The 20,357-nt window shown below is 40.8% G+C and overlaps 1 protein-coding gene across 1 annotated transcript in view; it reads right to left on the reverse strand.

Annotated features, from left to right (window-relative positions):
* Positions 1-20,357, reverse strand: part of vps52 (VPS52 subunit of GARP complex) — a 41,655-nt gene that overhangs the window by 2,364 nt on the left and 18,934 nt on the right. The window contains 12 exon segments of the mRNA XM_034160604.1: positions 593-762; positions 853-971; positions 8,665-8,776; positions 8,911-8,976; positions 12,782-12,889; positions 13,273-13,368; positions 14,616-14,739; positions 15,066-15,184; positions 15,906-15,941; positions 15,943-16,065; positions 18,444-18,577; positions 18,870-18,927. Coding sequence (XP_034016495.1) covers positions 616-762; positions 853-971; positions 8,665-8,776; positions 8,911-8,976; positions 12,782-12,889; positions 13,273-13,368; positions 14,616-14,739; positions 15,066-15,184; positions 15,906-15,941; positions 15,943-16,065; positions 18,444-18,577; positions 18,870-18,927 — 1,242 coding nt within the window. The 3' untranslated portion in view covers positions 593-615.

The raw sequence follows: 20,357 nt of genomic DNA on the forward strand, positions 1-20,357 counted from the left end.
CCTAATGGTAATCATATTTAATTTTTTTATATTTACAACATCAGTCTTTTTGAGATTGCTCCACGTGAGGAACCAGACCAAAACTGTGTTCTGGTGACCTGGGCTTAATTCATTAGATTGCACATTCAGAAAGACAAGAACACCGGGGCTCACTCTGACATGTAACAATCTGAAAAAAGAAAAAAAAAAAAAATCTGAAATGGTGAAGACAAACTGAAATAAATTTACAGTGTAAGTATAGCGGTATAAAATAGTTTTGTATATAAAGAAAGCTTTGTAGTTCTGCAGCTAACATATCAAACACTTTTGTGATGTTTGTGTTTTGAATAAAGAACTGTTACTATCAATAAAATCTGACTGACATGGAAACAGAGTCCACATTGTTTGATAAAAGGGAATATTTGCCGTTGGGGCAAGTTGTGTATGTTTTTAGTCAAGATGCATGCACACAAAATGTTAATAATTAAGAATTTAAAATTCAGCTGGGCCTGATGGAGAAGTAAATTAGGACAAACACCTCCTTCAAGGTCCAACAGTGTTTCAGAAACCGTCTGCAGAAGGAGGGCCGGTCAGACCGGCTGGTACCTGGAGAGCGCCACGAACTCTTGGGTGCCATTAGAAGTTGGGCTTGTGCTTCTTGACCTCGACCATCAGATGGTGCAGGTTGATGAGCTCAGATCGCACAGCCAGGCTGCGGAATGTCTGCTGGTTCAGGATCTTGTGGAAGCCGTGGTAGTACTGGATCAGCTGTGTTAGCGCTCCCTGCAGGTGGAGGGGGGGATCTCTGTGATAAATACCCCCCCAATCTGCCACCACAGACATTCTGTGACATTTTCAGTTCGAAGTCCTCACCTGGATGATGCTGGTTCCATTTTTGAAGTTGGTGAAGGACCTCATGACGTCCTGACTCATCAACTCCACAGACTGTTTCCACGACACTGAGAAACCTCGAACCAGCTGAGTGATCCGAGCTGAAAGCACATGAAACGCAAATTAAACAAACGCTAACACAGCTATGTGCAGTAGTGGCTGTGGGTTCTTCTTTTTTTGCTTATTTGTTTGTTGGGTTTTTTTTTTGTTTTTTTGGTTTTTTGAGTCTTTCAGATAAAGTTTATTTTGGACAGAGGAAGTGAAACTTGTCTGGAGTGTCTCGTGGATCTGGACTACAGACTTGTGTCACGTGCACTGGAGAGTCTGCAGAAGATCTCAGTTCCATATAAATAAACATATGTTTCCATTCTCCCGATTTTTTGTGAAAAGACTAAAACTAATGAAGCAGATTTCACTGAATAAATATTCTGACCCCTCCTTCCCTTTCTGGGGGGGGGTGAGGGGTCACGTCTGTTTTGACCCCCTCAGAACTATAAATACACATTTGTTCACGATATACTGATCAATTATAAAGAGGGTTTTTATGTATGTACGAGTTAAATTTTCAGACCCCCAGCCATGGGTGTGGGGTGGGGGTCCACAACTTTTGGCCCCATCAGAACTAAAAATACACCTATTTCCAATGTATTGACCAATTTTCATAAAATCTGAGTTGTTTTCTAGGTTTTTATGTGTACTGAGCTGAACTATTACATGTTTAGAGCAAATATTAGACCCCCTCAATTTCTTCAAGGGGAGGAAGGTCATTGGGACCTTCAAAGCAGCAGAAATGTTTCTGTACCCTTCCCCATGTTTGTGTCTCAAGCCAATCCAGTCTCAGAGGGCTACAGGAAATTCCTTTGACTTCATGCTTGGTTTGTGCTCTGACATACACTGTCAACTGTGGGACCTTATATGTAGACAGGTGTGTGTGTGTCTTTCCACATCATGTCCAATCAACTGAATTTACCCCAGGTGGACTCCAAATAAGCTGTAGAAACATCTCAAGGATGACCAGCGGAAACAGGATGCACCTGAGCTCAATTTTCAGCTTCATGGCAAAGGCTGATGTACATGTGATTTATCAGTTTTTTTTTAATGAATTTGCAACAATAGTTGTGGAAACGTGCGCACACCAGCCATGATGTTTGCCTTTATACATGAAGCCCATGGTGTATCCAAAGACATTATATATGACTACCAGAGTCTGCACTCCCAATGCGGCCCACTAAACGTGAACGTCCCTTCATGAACAGCGACATGACGCCTCCTAACCGGGCAAAATATTGACAAAGTTCCAGGATGTTAATGCATTTTCAATGGGGATTCGCGACTGAACACACTCAGGAAAATGCTTCCAAAATACATGTTAAAACGCCATTCTGACCTGGATGTCAAGCCAGTAATATTAATTAACATTAAATTATGTCAGGACAGTATTAAACTTACTCTGACACCCACACATTACAAACTATTAGTGTTGAAAGTTACACAGATCTGTATACATTTATCTATATATTACATTTTTACACAATTATCCTTTATTGACTGAGTTTCACTCATGAAGTCAGTGGTGTGTGTACGTGAAGAGTTAATGGTCCGTGTCCTCGCATGACACAGAGACGGGCAGGCAACATGCACCTGTTTACCAACCAAATATCACAGACAAAGTGACAAGAATAATCAAAACCACTTACTTATGGAAGGAACTATTGTCTCTCTTCTTCCTCCATTTGTGGGATTGCCAACATGCGCAGCTTTCTGGCATATTCCACGTAATTCTTGACAAGAGGAATTAAACCTCTATGCACACTGCCTCCTGACTTGCCTGGAATTAAAATGGCGACTACGCCTCCTTGCCAGGACACAGTTCAGCGCGAGTGTGGACTCTAGTACTCATATATAACCTCTTTGGGTGTATCCAAACCTCTTCCATTTAAAGATGATGGAGGCCACTGTGCTCATTGGGACCTTCAAAGCAGCAGAAATGTTTCTGTACCCTTCCCCAGATTTGTGCCTCAAGACAATCCTTCACGTTTGGTTTGTGCTCTGACGTGCACTGCCAGCTGTGGGACCTTATATGTAGACAGGTGTGTGCCTTTCCACATCATGTCCAATCAACTGAATTTACCCCAGGTGGACTCCAATTAAGCTGTAGAAACATCTCAAGGAGGATCAGTGGAAACAGGAGGCACCTGAGCTCAATTTTGAGCTTCATGGCAAACGCTGTGAATACTTATGTACATGTAAATTATTTTTCTTTTTATACATTTGTAAAAACCTAAAAAAAAAAATTCCTCATTGTCATTACGGGGTACTGTGTGTAGAATTTGAGAAAAAAATGAATTTCATCCAATTTGAGGAAAAAAAATTAATTTCATCCATTTTGGAATAAGGCTGTAACAACAACATGTGGAAAAAGTGAAGTGCTGTGAATACTTTCTGGATGCACTGTACCGTACCCCACTACACGGACTTAAATTCTGGAACTGGATAAACAGGGACTTACTAATTTTTTTTTTTTTTTTAAATCATTGTTTGTTAGAGTGGCACCAGTTTCCAGTCACAAAGTGCATCTGATTTTTATGCTATTAACTCAAAACTTACTATACATGAAGAATGTTTGAGAGAGGAAAAGTGGATGATTAGAATTTTGCAACATCAGAGAAACCAAATGGACAGTAAAGAAACTGTAATTTCACAGGAAACCAAAACCAGAGCAGAAAATGAAAGTCACTCTGAAACAAGACGGTCAGATTCAGTGTCGGACCAGCCGCAGTGCCAGCTAACAACTGCCATGTTAATCCCCAAAACGTGAATCGGCTCCAAATTCTGCAAACTGTTAACTGCAAAATGTGAATACTGAAAAAATATCATACCAGTCAAAGTCCTCACCTGACACTGTCCCTGGAGCGGGACACACCCAGCGAGACTGGGCGCTTGACACCAGAAGCGAGCTGCTCCGATCACCTCTACACTTCACAGACTGTTGTGATCCCCGTGCCAAAAACAAAATAATAAAAAAAAATAAACAAAATTTTGTGGTGGTAGGGTTTGCGATGACAACTTACTGCAGTAACTGATCTGTAAACTGAAATCCATAAACTACTTAACCTGAATATATATCATGAATGATATTCACGTTTCAGGAGACCCGCGTTCACGTTTCAGGAGATATTTTGTCAGTATTCACATTTTGCAATTAACGGCTTGTGGATAATTCACAATTTGCAGCTGAAAAAATAATGTGAAGTGTGAACACTGGGTGCTGGATCACATCCAGAGAAATACACCAATGGACAAAACATCAAAGCTGATGTTCTCTCATAATGTAAGCGATCCGCCTCACACAAAGTCATTCCAGCAGGATCCAAGAATCCTCCAAAGAGACCTGGTACCGAAGACAACTAGTTGTCACCTTAGATCACTGATTACAGTCCAAGTTTCACAAACATACAGTACGACAGGCAGTACCAGGACCTTAAAGACTTGGACCTTTGTTCTCTTGGACATATATCAGCATCACCAAACACCTCTAACATTTGACCTCATGACTCCCTAAGATCCTTCCAGGCATCTGTGGATCTCAAAGGCAGAGGACCCAGAGACATTAACGTCACTGCTGATATCAGTCAATGTCTCTACAACTTCAGCTTCTGATGGCTGAGTCCAGGAAGTCACATAAAGCCTGGGTATTCATCTGGATCCAGGACCAACCCAGACACTCTGATTCCACACTCAGTTTCTCAAGTGCTGCAGAGTATCCACTGATTCCACAAAGATCACAGCATCATCTGTGAAGTAAAGGTCAGTGAACTTTTTCTCACCAACAAAAGCACCGTAACTGCTGGTTTTCACGAACCGAGCCAATGCCCAGGTTTATTGTTTAATTTGTGTAGTAGATTGATCTAGAAAGCAACTTTATTTTATTACAACCCCTGGCAATAATTATCACCGGCCTCGGAGGATGTTCATTCAGTTGTTTAATTTTGTAGAAAAAAAGCAGATCACAGACATGACACAAAACTAAAGTCATTTCAAATAGCAACTTTCTGGCTTTAAGAAACACTATAAGAAATCAGGAAAAATAATTGTGGCAGTCCGTAACGGTTACTTTTTTAGACCAAGCAGAGGGAAAAAAAAAATATGGACTCACTCAATTCTGAGGAATAAATTATGGAATCACCCTGTAAATTTTCATCCCCAAAACTAACACCTGCATCAAATCAGATATGCTCGTTAGTCTGCATCTAAAAAGGAGTGATTATACCTTGGAGAGCTGTTGCACCAAGTGGACTGACATGAATCATGGCTCCAACACGTGAGATGACAATTGAAACAAAGGAGAGGATTATCAAACTCTTAAAAGAGGGTAAATCATCACGCAATGTTGCAAAAGATGTTGGTTGTTCACAGTCAGTTGTGTCTAAACTCTGGACCAAATACAAATAACATGGGAAGGTTGTTAAAGGCAAACATACTGGTAGACCAAGGAAGACATCAAAGCATCAAGACAGAAAACTTAAAGCAATATGTCTCAAAAATCGAAAATGCAGAACAAAACAAATGAGGAACGAATGGGAGGAAACTGGAGTCAACGTCTGTGACCGAACTGTAAGAAACCGCCTAAAGGAAATGGGATTTACATACAGAAAAGCTAAATGAAAGCCATCATTACCACTTAAACAGAAAAAAACAAGGTTACAATGGGCTATGGAAAAGCAATCATGGACTGTGGATGACTGGAAGAAAGTCATATTCAGTGATGAATCTCCAATCTGCATTGGGCAAGGTGATGATGCTGGAACTTTTGTTTGGTGCCGTTCCAATGAGATTTATAAAGATGACTGCCTGAAGAGAACATGTAAATTTCCACGGTCATTGATGATATGGGGCTGCATGTCAGGTAAAGGCATTGGGGAGATGGCTGTCATTACATCATCAATAAATGCACAAGTTTACGTTGATATTTTGGACACTTTTCTTATCCCATCAATTGAAAGGATGTTTGGGGATGTTGAAATCATTTTTCAAGATGATAACGCATCTTGCCATAGAGCAAAAACTGTGAAAACATTCCTTGCAAAAAGACACATAGGGTCAATGTCATGGCCTGCAAATAGTCCGGATCTTAATCCAATTGAAAATCTTTGGTGGAAGTTGAAGAAAATGGTCCATGACAAGGCTCCAACCTGCAAAGCTGATCTGGCAACAGCAATCAGAGAAAGTTGGAGCCAGATTGATGAAGAGTACTGTTTGTCACCATTAAGTCCATGCCTCAGAGACTGCAAGCTGTTATAAAAGCCAGAGGTGGTGCAACAAAATACTAGTGATGTGTTGGAGCGTTCTTTTGTTTTTCATGATTCCATAATTTTTTCCTCAGAATTGAGTGATTCCATATTTTTTTCCCCTCTGCTTGGTCTAAAAAAGTAACTGTTACTGACTGCCACAACTTTTTTTCCTGATTTCTTATAGTGTTTCTTAAAGCCAGAAAGTTGCCATTTGAAATGACTTTAGTTTTGTGTCATGTGTTGTGTGTTGGGGGGGGGCGTGGCTGGATGTTTTGGTGTTCTTTTCTTTTCTTTGCTCTCCAGGTGGCATGAGGGCTGATTTGTCTGTGAAGAAGGTGCTGGCTGAAGAGCCTTCACCCTCATCAACATCATGGAAAGCACCTGTGAGTGGTGCTCACGTGCAACCTGGACGACTTGCAGCTGAAGCAGATAATTGGATGGCGTTCTGCATTTAAGTCATGTGTGATTCAAGCAGAACTGTCGGGAACTCGACCTTGTGACGTTCGTTTGTGAGACGCTGAGGACCGCGCCTGGGTTTTGACACATTGAGCCCGTGAAGCAGGGAGGGGTGAGGACACATGCTGTCAGCACACACGAAAGGTAATTAAGTGTTTAAGTAATTGTTGATAGTAACTTGGTGTTTGGTTACACAGTATACTGGAACTGTGAAGAGAATTGTGCAGTTTGCTTCTCACTGCTGTGGCGTGAAGGATAAGTGATCCTCCACTTGTTGTGAGAAGCTGCTCATTTGCATAAAGTAAAAAAAGGACACTGACCTGAGTGTGTTGCTGATAGCGTGTGTTTATTGGAAGATATAGTTGTATCTGTTGACTTACCTCACCTTCTCTTTGCTTCACAGAGAATCAGTTTGTCGTGTCCACCTGGGGGGTGTTTGGCGGTGGTAGAAAGTCCAGGAGCGCCGGCTTTAATCCTTGCGGGCGCTGGAGAGCGAGCCACGAATCACTCCACCAGAGGGACGTTGTTTTTATGTTTTTACACTTTTAAGCACAGGTGAATAATAAATAGTTTCTGTTTGGAACCGCTTTCTGGTTATTTTTAGCGCTGGGTCCTGTCTGACGCAGGTCCGCTCCTCAACCCGCGTCGACACATAACATCATGTCTGTGATCTGCTTTTTTTCTACAAAATTAAACATCTGAATGAACATCCTCCGAGGCCGGTGATTCCATAATTTTTGCCAGGGGTTGTACTAACAGGACAGATGCCCGAAGTTGAAATTTCGCAGACATTTATGATTGCTTTGCCTCTGACAGGTCTTTGATTAAAGCCACCAATAGCATTAAAACTGAAATAGAGAGATTAAAGCCTCTTTCAACCCGGGCATGTGTAGAGTTGCCTTGTGCTGCATAGCTAATACGCAGGAATGGCTGCGTAAGTTGCGCGCAGAGAGAGAGAGAAAAAAAACAAAAAAAACTAAAAACCTTGCACGCAGAGGGGAGAAGCTTGGCTCCATGACGCACTGCCTGGACACGCAGATGGATTTGATACACTGGAAAAAGGCAGAATACGTTATTTCCAGGAGTAAATGGACTTTACTTAATGTGCCACAATCGTGAGAGAACTTAAGAAGGTGCAAGCACCGCAGAATTGCACTCAGCGATCGCTCGAGATCTGTCCATGGGGAGTAGATGGTGGACATGTTCTCTCACTGGCCATCTGTCTGTGAGGAGTTATACTGAACGTGGACATGTCCTCTCGTTGGCGATCGGTCCGTGAGCAGAAGTTAATACACTTTATTTAACATGCCACAATTGTGAGAGAACTTGAGGTGAAAGCTCAGGGGAGCTGCAGCCGGCAGTCGTGCATGCGATCCGTCCATGAGTGGACGGTGGACATGTCCTCTCACTGTGTAGATTTACATACAGTAGTGGACGGTTGTGTAGACTTGAGTGGAACACTGCATCCATGCTCTACGCCGACAGTCCGCAAAAAATTTAAACGTTTAATGTTAACGTTTGTTAAACAGGTTTAAAAAAATTAAACATTTAATTTTTTGTGCCCATTTTGCAGACCCCTTTCCGTCCCTCAGCATACTGCCACATAGGGCTGCATAAACTCCACGTAGCCGGTATGCGGCATTTTAAGATAATTTTAGAAATTTTCATATTGAGAAGCCCGATTTACTTTTTGCATTTGAACGGCAAAAACAAATTAAAATGTGTGAAATATCAAGCAGCTCAGTACTTTTGGAGAGCACTGTAACTCTGGCAAAATGGGCCCAACTCAAACAATATGACAATATCCGTATCACCAACCTATAATAAGGATTTATGCCACATTTCATGAAATTCCTCCTCAAAATGTGAGGAGATGATTTGAGAACGCTCATACCCTTTTCAGGACGGATGTATGCATGGACGGATGGACAGACAGACAGAAATTGCCACGGCATAATCCCTGTTTGAGCCTTCGGCCAGCGAGGCATAAAAGAAAAAGAAAAAAAAAAAAAAACCCAAAACAAAAAATGGAATATGTTGTTCTCACCTTCTTCATTCTTTAGTCGGTCCAGCTGTCCTTTCTCCATCAACGCCTCTGCATCCTTCACGAAGGCAATCATCCCTCCGAAGGGAGAAGACAAAATCTCCTCGATAAACTCCTGAAGACAGAGTAAAAAAAAAAAAAATTAAAACCGTTTTCACATTATTTACTCTGACTTAAATTCAGCTTCGGGCATCTCGCACACACAGCTCAAAGCACAGAAGGAACACACCTACTTCCTCTAACTGTTACCTGTGTCCTGGCCAGGAGCAGCTGTTGAAACCCCTCCACCTCTTTACTGTCGTCTGCTGCCCTCTCCTGGACAATAATGGAAAATAAGAGTCACCAGGAGATGACATACCCCCAGTCCCCACAAATCAGTAATACAAAGTGTTGGACATTCACCCAAGTACAGCCTTATGCTAAATATGACTGAAATTGGTCAACTGGTTCTGAGATATTGTGCTAATAAGGGTGGCAATGACAAGATCGTGAATATCACTGTGACCTTAAAATTGACCCCAAGGTCACCCAAATCGACTGGTGTCAGGGGATCGCCCAAGTACACTCTTATACTGAAAATGAATGAAATTGGTCAATTGCTATCATACAAACAAGCCAAAATGGAGTAAATTTGTTTTTCCCTTCAAAATTCTACTCAGGACATCCCATACTGACAACATAAAAGAGTTGCATTTTTTTTTTATTTTTGCAAATTTGTTAAAAATAAAAAAAACTAAGAAATCACATGTACATACACCCTTTGCTCAATGTTGATGCATCTTTGGCAGGAATTACAGCCTCAAGTCTTCTTGAATATGATGCCACAAGCTTGGTGCACCTATCTGTAGGCAGTTTTGCTCATTCCTCATTGCAGCACCACTGAAGCTCCATCAGGTTGGATGGGGAGCTTCGGTCCACAGCCATTTTCAGATCTCTCCAGAGATGTTCAATTGGATTCAGGTCTGGACTCTGGCTGGGCCAATCAAGGACATTCACAGAGTTGTCCTGAAGCCACTCCTTTGATATCTTGGCTGTGTGCTTAGGGTCACTGTCCTACTGAAAGATGAACCGTCACCCCAGTCTGAGGTCAAGAGATCCCTGGAGCAGGTTTATATCCTGGATGTCTCTGTACATTGCTGCATTCATCTTTCCCTCAATCCTGACTTGTCTCCCAGTTCCTGCCGGTGAAAAACATCCCCACAGCATGATGATGCCACCACCATGCTTCACTGTAGGGATGGTGCCTGGTTTCCTCCAAATATGATGCCTGGCATTCACACCAAAGAGTTCAATCTTTGTCTCATCAGACCAGAGAATTTTGTTTCTCATGGTCTGTGAGTACTTCAGGTGCCTTTTGCCAAACTCCAGGGGGGCCTGCCATGTGCCTTTTACTAAGGAGTGGCTTCCGTCTGGCCACTCTACCATACAGGCCTGATTGGTGGATTACTGCAGAGATGGTTGTCCTTCTGGAAGGTTCTCCTCTATCCACAGAGGAATGCTGGAGCTCTGACAGAGTGACAATCAGGTTATTGGTCACCTCCCTGACTAAGGTCCTTCTCCCCTGATCGCAGAGGGGCAGCCAGCACTAGGAAGAGTCCTGGTGGATCCGAACGTCTTCAATTTACGGATGATGGAGACCACTGTGCTCATTGGGACCTTCAAAGCAGCAGAAATGTTTCTGTACCCTTCTCCAGATTTGTGCTTCGAGACGATCCTGTCTCAGAGGACTACAGACAATTCCTTTGACTTCATGTTTGGTTTGTGCTCTGACATGCATAGTCAACTGTGGAACCTTATGTGCAGACAGGTGTGTGTTTTTCCACATCATGTCCAATCAACTGAATTTACCTCAGATGGACTCCAATTAAGCTGTGGAAACATCTCAGGATGCACCAGAGCTCAATTTTGAGCTTCATGGCAACAGCTGATGTATATATGTGATATCTCAGTTTTTTTTAATTTTTTTATTTTTAATGAATTTTCAAAAATCTAAAGACACCTTTCTTCACATTGTCATTATTGGGTATTGTGTGTAGATGTTTGAGGAAAAAAAAAAAAAAATTTCATCCATTTTGGAATAAGGCTGCAACATAAAATGTGAAAAAAGTGAAGCACTGTGAATACTTTCCGGACGCACTGTATATCCCCCATATTTCATACTGGGGAATAAAAATAAATAAATCAGCAGTAAGTTTTTAATTTCTAAGACAGAACTTTCAAGGCAATACAGCAAAAGATTTTTGTTCAGATGAGGATGCACTGAATCATTTTATACTTCAATGATGTTCATACATGTAAGTAGGGTGAAGTAAAAAAAAAAAAAAAAAAAAAAAAAAAAAAATCTGTAACTGCAAGGGGCAACGCTGGGAAGAGTGTGGGATGGGTGTCCCCTCCCACAGGTGGGGTTCCAGGGAGCCTCCATGGGAAAATGAGGTACCAAATGGTGCATGAGCACAACAGAGCCCAATTATAAGGATGAACAGAACAAAAAGTCCATATTTATATTTTTGTATTTTACATACCTCAAGTGAAAACAAGGGAGCAGCTAAAGGGACTTGCATATTTACAGAGGGTGGGTCGTGGAAGCAGGAAAAAAAATGTACTCATTTTCATTCCAAGAACTTTCCATCCATGACATCGAAGTCAAACCACAACGAAGACACAATTATGCAAAATTTGAAACTGCACAGCAATGCATGTAAACTGATGGAACAATATTCAATTAAACCTATTTGAACTGATAATCAATAGTAGTAGAATTTTGTTATTCATAGCTGTGTAGATTCAACACAGTAAGGTTCTAGATGATATGAGGTAAAATAATCTATGCATATTTGAACATTGCATGCCAGTGCTGCTTTATCATGTATTTTAGATTGAACCAAGCTATAATTGAGTCAATACAACACCTGAACCACTTGGAAATCCAAATCAACACTCGGAATTTAACTGTTTCATTGTTGTTTTAAGTCATTCAGCCATTTCCAGGCTGTTCACAGTAAAATCAGGTTGCATTAAGTTAGCGAGCGACCAGCCTTTTTCATGCAGTCAACACATGAAGAACACAATTCATCTTTCAGCAAAAACCCAGAACCAACAGGAAAACCATCACTTCATGAACAGAAAAAAACTCAGGAAATATTTTTTTGAAAATCAATTTTTACAAAGAACTGACAGTTGATAGGCTTCTTTGCGGTGAGAAACATCCTTGAAGTTACGTTGAGAATGCACGTACTTTCGGGCAACTTTGTGTTTCACTGTTTTAGCACAGTCACGGAGGCATTGTTTTCCGCGTGAAGCAGTGGTTGTGACACCACATGCATTGACCTTTCTCACGTAGACCAAGAAATAATCTCCGAGCTCGTCCTTTTCCTCCAGCCATAAACATTTAAACTTGTTTTTTAATATGTCATCAGTCAGCATACTGTTATCACGTCTTGTTGACAAGACCAAAATCTGTTGGTGGTACCCTGACATTTCCTCCTGCCTACGAAACACGGCACTGTTTCAACAAATATCTGAGTCCAAACGCTCAAACCGTCTAAAAACACTGTAGTATATGGCGCTGTAATGCTTCTATAAAAAATGGAGAAGCTGTGTAGCATGTGCAGAAACGGCACAAAGAGCTAAACAATGTAGCAGAAGGCGTTAGAACTTTACAAACTAGCACAGAGTGAATATAAAGTCTTTTAGTCTCACCTGTTGCCTGATTTCAGTTGGATTCATCATCACAGCCTGCCGAAAAACTGTTATCCACAGAAGACACCTTTGTTTTAGAATATGACGTCTGGAAATACTTTAATTCCTTATAGTGGAAATTGCTTGCAAATAAATGCAACATTAAAAAAAAAAGTCCCTCTGTGTTAGAGAGGTGGGGTTACGACATCATCATTTCAGAAACCTGACTAATGAGACATGTCGTAAGAAATCTCGACAGGGAATGTACGCGCTGGCTGATCGAGAGCGCCGCCATTCACAGTGGAGCCATGGAGCAATCCAAATCTCAGGAAAGCGGAAATCCATGTTTCCGCAGGAAAAACAAACAAAAAAAAAAAAAACTGTACATGTCTGGAAGTTCTAGGTTATTTGCGTAAGTTGTCAGAGGTCACAGAACGCTCACCATGAGGACGCTGAGCATCATGTCGTAGTTGTTGATGAGGAAAATGAGCTGGTCTTTCCTGGATGGAAACTCTGCTGCCATCTTCAGCACAAAGTTTTCTACCTCCACCTGGAAACAGAAAATGAAGCAATAAAAATCTTCTTTTAGCACAATATAACACAAAGCTCACGGCTCTCCATCAGATGATGCACCACACACCGTTAATCATTTTCCCCCCGCTTGGTTCGTTTGCCTTCTAAACAAAAATGAACCTGCAGTGTCTTTGAAGATTTTCTTTAACTTCTTTTCCACCAATTACTAAGAAACACAAACAGGATGGTACCCCAGAGTAAATCTGGCTGGAGAAGGCAAAACCACACAAGGAGGAGACTAGTGAGGAAAGCCACCAAGACACCCAGTCAGCTCCGAAGGAGGTACGGGCTTCTGTGGCATTTCATAAAAGTTGTTGTTTAGATACCTTGTGACTCTGTCTCTGGGGTTTTAAATTCTACCTGCAGCTGTCCCAGCAGGATGTTGGTTCTCTCATTGGGGAAGGTCTGGTTGATGCTCACAATGGCTGAGGAGAACTCTGCGTAACGACGTGTAATCTGAAACAAAGACAAACTCAGATGTGTTTCTGCTCTAGCAGACATCCAACATCTGTGTTTGGACTTTATTATGGACACGGACAGTATGCGAGATAAACATACAACCCCAAATCAAGAAAATACATTGCAGACTGTGTGCAAACAAGATGTTTCATCTTTCTGTGGTCAGCTTCATTTCATTTGTTAACACAAACCTATTCCTGCATTTCAGACCTGCACTACTTTACAAATAAAGTTGGGATGGAGCTAATTTAGGGCTAGTATAAAAAAGAAGAAAAAATTAAAAAGCTATTAAAAAGCTACATGTAGAAAAATGTTATTTTATTCCAAACAGGTGATTGTCATGATTTGGTGCAAAATCAGTATCCACTAAAATTTGAGTCTTTGAAGAGCAAAGATGAGTGAGAAAATTATAGATATTTTTTTAAAAAATTTTCCTCAAAGAAAGATTGGAAGGGATTTGCATATTTCTCCTTCTACAGTGTGTCACATCATTAAACAAATCAAGGAACTGCAGTGCATCAAAGGCAAGAGTGCAAGCCTACACTGATCATCTGTGATCTCGGATCCCTCAGATGGCACTGCATCAACAGCAGTCACTCATCAATAGCTGATATAATCACTTGGGCGAGAGAGAAATTTTGTCAAGCTCTGCAATACAGATTTACACTCACAAATGCTACTTCAAACTTTACTCTGCAAAAAAGAAGCCTCATGTTAACTTAGTCCAGAAGCGCTGTCAACTTCTCTGCACTCAGAAACTTCTGGGTTGGACCATCACATAGTTGAAACATGGTTTGCGGTCAAATGGATCAGTATTTCAGATGAAAAATGGAACAACAAAGCCATATTATTAGACATTATAAAATGTTTTTGCAGGAAGAATGGGACAAAATAACTCCATCGTTTGGCATCGTGAACTCCAAAAAAAAGTCTTGTGTTGTGAGAAGGAAAGGAAACATTACAAAAGTGGCAAATATTTAGACTTCAAATATGTGTTGCCGGAATGGATGAATGTAACAAATTAAATGAAGTTTACTGGGGAAAAAAACATGAAATATCTTATTATCCAATTAAATAAAAAAGTCAAAGTAAACATAAGAATCTTTTTTTTTTTTTGCACTCTGCATATCGTCCCAACTTCTTCTGATTTGGGGCTGTAGATAATGTGGTCTGGTGTCCTGCACGTCTGAGGGTCTGTGTTTAGACTTTATTATGTACGTGGACAGTGTGTGAGGTAAACGTACATAATGTGGTCTGGTGTCCAGGATGCCCAGTTTCTGAGGGTCTGTGTTTCTGATGCTGTGGATGTTCATCTCTAGAATCAGCTCGAACCTCGGCCACAGCAGCTCCAACACAGCCTCCCAGTACCTGAAACATGAACACAGACTAAACATGAAAGGATGTTTTAATGTTTTAGCACAATCATGTGTGTGTTACGGAACCAGCCGTCATTGTTTAGAGTTACAGGAACCCCAGGGTCCTCCCTGAGTACCATTTGGTCCACTTCATTCTGGTTCCCTCCTAAACTCAACTTGCTGGTTTGACTTGATCCATCACAGCTATAAATTGTTCTGATGTTGAACGTAAAATCAGCGTGATTTCATGACAAGTTGAATGATCCTTCATCATCATCATCATTAAATCTGTCTGCATTTTCAGAATTGACATGAACTCGGCGACTTGAGGGCACTGACTTGTCCAGAGCGGGGATGTTCCTCTTGGCGGTGATGGCTCTGAACCTCAGGATGATGTGGATGCACAGGAAGATGGCGATGCTGTCATAGCAGTCTGATACGTAAGTGGACATGCTCTTCTGCAGGGAACAGATGCAAAACAGTCAAACCCTAAAACATGACGGTACAGTTCAAATATCTAAAACATCCTGTCAATTCAGTTGCCACGGTTACAGCATTAGACTGTCTACTACTTTCTGGTTGAATCAATGAGTTGTCTGGACCATAAAACCGTGTTTCTCAAAGCCCAAGATGATGTCTTCAAACACCTTGTTTTGCCCACAACCCCAAAATATTCATCTTATTGTCAGAGAAAAGAAGCAAATAACTAGTAGGCACTCAGAGGGTGCAGACCTCCCCCAATCGAGGGAAAAAAATCTTATGGTTCTAAAATATGTTCCCCAATTTTCTAGGACATTGTCCATCTGCCCACCGAATGTCATTACACCCTCACAACATTTTGAGTTAAATGTTGCTGTGTGCTAAGCATTCTTCTGGATCTCAATCCCAGAATATATCCTGGATCACCACATTTCCAGGAGCATTATCCATCTGCTCACCAAATTAAGAAGTTGAAATTAAAGAATTTAGACATTTTTGCCCCAAAACTGACTCAACATTATGAAATGAATTGGAAACTAGTTAATTTAGTAGTTGGTTAATCGTCAACGTTGTTGTCGCTTCATTGCAGTAAGTCCAGAAGTTTTCTTTGTGACGACAGTTCTGGTTCTATAACGTTACAACACATCAAATAAATACAACCACAAACCCCGACTGAGTGTGTAAGTGCTGCAATCGTACCAGGAACATGCTGAGAGTTTTTCCTCCCATGATACTTGTTGAAGAGGTCCAGAGCCGAATTTCCTGCCACCATGAAGAAGTCAGACAGGAAGAGATACTCCCTGCAGCCGTTGTCTAGCAGAGCGTAGTGCTGGCTGCGAAACAGCGTCTCATAAGGGTACTGAGGGAGAAAAGTCAAATTACATCTCTGTAAAAGTTCCTGCATCATCACTTTATGTCACGAAACATGTCACAGCCACAAGGTGGCACTGCTGAGCCAACAATATGCTTTGTCAAAAGGAACGGGGCCTGCTGTGCCATTTCCATAAAACATCTCAAGTGTGAATTCCAGCTCATGAAAGAGCCACCAAACTAGAAAATCCAGCAGAAAGACTGAAGAATGTGTGTGCACGTAAAATAAATAAATAAATAAATAAATAACGCTGTATGCTGCGTCAGCCTGTAGTGTGTTAGATATATTTCTGTGTTCACTTGTGGTTTTCTTTACTTGTTTTGGTATTAAGGTAGTTATTTCATTTAGGGTTATACTTTTAGTTTCATTCTTATTCTCATTTTTCTTTGTTCTCTTTTGGTATGTGCATGTAGAACTGGATTTAACCAGTTTGTACCACTTAGGATAAAGAGAGTTAGGTTACAATTATAAATCATATGTCTCCTGCTATTGTGCGGGCCTGGGGCAGGGGGATGGACCTCCCATGAATGCCCACGGGGCCAATAAGAGAAGGATTTTGCAAAATAAGGTCCGCCTCTGCCACACATATGTAATCCTGTATAAAAAAACTGCTTGTATCCATTGTTCTGGGTTCTGTAAGAGCGGATCTTGTCTGTAAGAGAAGTTGTTGCCCAGGCCTGATTATTTTTGCTGTGACTTTGATTAAATTTAAATGTGCGGAATAGTTCGAGTTTGTACTTTGTAAGGGGCAGTATTACAGAAAGAACTTGGGGAAGAAATAACAAGTGGCAAAAACCAGAGGTGTCAAATCCAGCTTCAGAAATTAAAAACCCTCCCATGTGTTGCTTCTACCTGTGCACCTAAAACAGGTGGTCTCAATAATAACCTGCCTGAAGAGCTAAACTAATTACAATCAGCTAGTTTATTCGGAAGATGGAACAAATATGTGGCCGGACTTTTACTTTCTGAAGCCGGATTTGACGCCTCTGGCAAAAACAGACAAAGAGAGGAAAAAAAAAAAAGAAGTTTATTTTGATAGAGTAGATGAACCTGCAGTAATTAAAACATATTTAACCAAGAATCAGGAGAATGGTTTTTAAAATGTATTATTATTTATTTTACTTTTTGGTCATTTTATTGTGACACTGACTATGAAATAAAAAAAAAAATGGACCAATCACAGCTGAGTGATGGTTCAGGAGGAGAAAATACAAAAGAAAAAAATTTGTGTTTGGTGGTCCTAAAAAAAAAAAAAAAAGACCGGGGTGGTGAAAATCTAATTTTTATTCTGAGATTATATATATATATATGTACATACATACATACATACATACATACATACACACACATTTTAATAACGCTATTACTTCCTTTTATACATATTGACAATGTTTATAGTTGAGGGAAATTTGACAAATATATTAATTCTAGTCTCACTGTGTTTCTTACTCCAAATTTCTTTCAATGACTAGACTATGATTTTACGTAACATTACCAGAATATTCTGGGAACCAAAAAGAAATGGTCTCAAAACATTTGTGCTAACATTATTGTCAAACATTCTGGGAAGCAAAAAGAAACTTTCCTTTAAAATGTTCCCATGATGTTTGGCCTCACATTCTCAAAATATTTGTGCTAACATTACTATCAAACATTCTGGGGAAAAAAAAAAAAAACAACTTTCCCCTGAAACAATCCGAGAACTTTACAGCTAACGTCCTGATAGCATTTGACAAACGTTCTTATAATGTTTTGGGACCTTATTTTTGTTTAAGGTTGTGGGGAAGTTTTTCAGACTTTTGCATACTATTAAATTGTTATGCACATTGCACATCATTGCTTTGCATTTTTAAACTTGTAATAATTGCAATTTAAAAGTTATAGCGTGTGCAGGAAGATGCCACTGAACAATAAGCTAAATTTATTTGATTATTTTAGATGATAATATAATATAATGAACTTGAACTTTGTTTCAAAGAATGCCATTCTGACTGACTGACTCACACACACACAAATGATGAAAATGAACTTTCCTTAAAAACATTCATAGAACATTCCAGCTAACGTTCGAATAACATTTGACAAACATTCTTAAAACATTTTGGGAACTTTATTTTGTTAGCTGGGTCACCAACATCAATCAGCTGGAAAGTTAAACCAGCCAAAACCCAAACAGAACCACCAAGTTCTGTCACAGGGTTCATTCTCTGCACCCTGAAATGTCTATGTAAACTTGTATCATGTGCGAGTGGGGTTGCTACAATTCCACAATTGCGCATTGAACCTACAAACCTTTTGAATAGTGGACAACCTAGTGCCCCTGACCGAGCCGTGCTGGCCTGACGGCAACGTGTGTGAGGTCTCACCCTGGTGTCTCCTCTCTGAGCTGTGTGTGGTACAAGAATTGGACCTTCCAGTTCTGTTGGACTCAGTATCGCCCCCCTCTGGCCCAGAGTGAAGATTGTGTTCCTGCTTTTCAGAGAGGGTTTGGAGAAGAAACCTGCAGCAGGGAGTTAAAGATCATCTCACATTCAGGCTCGCAGACACAGCGCTCTCCAATAGAGCTGCTGATTTCTTAGGAAGTTCTAAAGCAGGCGGAGGTTCTCGCCTGGAAGTGACCTTCACTGGTACATAAATCAGACAGGACAGTGTCACTGTGAGGTCCTCACTCACATCAATCATCCACTTCACCATCTGTGCGCGCGCCACATGAACACCTCGGCCTTCTCTCCCCCCAAAAAAGGCAGCTGTTTGAGAGGCAGCTGTGCAGAGGGACAGCAGTTAAAGGATATCTTTCTTGGCTGTATCTTCTACTCCCATCAGGTCGTCTTTGTCTGCCACCTCCTCGTACTGTGAAGAGCAAAAACACAATCAATAAAACTGAAAGAGCACTCAAAGAGAGCAGACGTCTGATAAGGTCAACTTTTAACATTCATCTTCATTGTGAGAGGGTCAGTGCTTTGATCTCCTCGGCAACACTATTAGGTCCTGACTGCTGACCTTTGACCTAGATGTTTCCTCCTTATCACTCATTTTTTAACACTGACGTTTGATCTGACAGCTGACCATTGATCCTGATGTTTCTTCCTTACCACTCATTTTTGAACGCTGATCTTTGATCTGACTGCTGACCTTTGATCCTGATGTTTCTTCCTTACCACTCATTTTTGAACGCTGATCTTTGATCTGACTGCTGACCTTTGATCCTGATGTTTCTTCCTTACCACTCATTTTTGAACGCTGATCTTTGATCTGACTGCTGACCTTTGATCCTGATGTTTCTTCCTTACCACTCATTTTTGAACGCTGATCTTTGATCTGACTGCTGACCTTTGATCCTGATGTTTCTTCCTTACCACTCATTTTTGAACGCTGATCTTCGATCTGACTGCTGACCTTTGATCCTGATGTTTCTTCCTTACCACTCATTTTTGAACGCTGATCGTTGATCTGACTGCTGACCTTTGATTGTGATGTTTCTTCCTTACCACTCATTTTTGAACGCTGACCTTTGATCTGACTTCTGACCTTTGATTGTGATGTTTCTTCCTTACCACTCATTTTTGAACGCTGACCTTTGATCTGACTTCTGACCTTTGATTGTGATGTTTCTTCCTTACCACTCATTTTTGAACGCTGACCTTTGATCTGACTGCTGACCTTTGATTGTGATGTTTCTTCCTTACCACTCATTTTTGAACGCTGACCTTTGATCTGACTGCTGACCTTTGATTGTGATGTTTCTTCCTTACCACTCATTTATGAACGCTGACCTTTGATCTGACTGCTGACCTTTGATTGTGATGTTTCTTCCTTAACCACTCATTTTTGAACACTGATCTTTGATCTGACTGCTGAACTTTGATTGTGATGTTTGTTCCTTACCACTCATTTTTAAACGCTAATGTTTGATCTGACTGCTGACCATTGATTCTGATGTTTCTTCCTTACCACTCATTTTTGAACGCTGATCTTTGATCCGACTGCTGACCTTTGATCCTGATGTTTCTTCCTTACCACTCATTTTTGAACGCTGATCTTTGATCTGACTGCTGATCTTTGATCTGACTGCTGACCTTTGATTGTGATGTTTCTTCCTTACCACTCATTTTTGAACGCTGACCTTTGATCTGACTGGTGACCTTTGATCCTGATGTTTCTTCCTTACCACTCATTTTTGTACGCTGACCTTTGATCTGACTGCTGACCTTTGATCCTGATGTTTCTTCCTTACCACTCATTTTTGAACGCTGATCTTTGATCTGACTGCTGACCTCTGA

The sequence above is a fragment of the Thalassophryne amazonica genome, chromosome 20, assembly GCF_902500255.1.
Source record: "Thalassophryne amazonica chromosome 20, fThaAma1.1, whole genome shotgun sequence".
NCBI lineage: Eukaryota > Metazoa > Chordata > Actinopteri > Batrachoidiformes > Batrachoididae > Thalassophryne > Thalassophryne amazonica.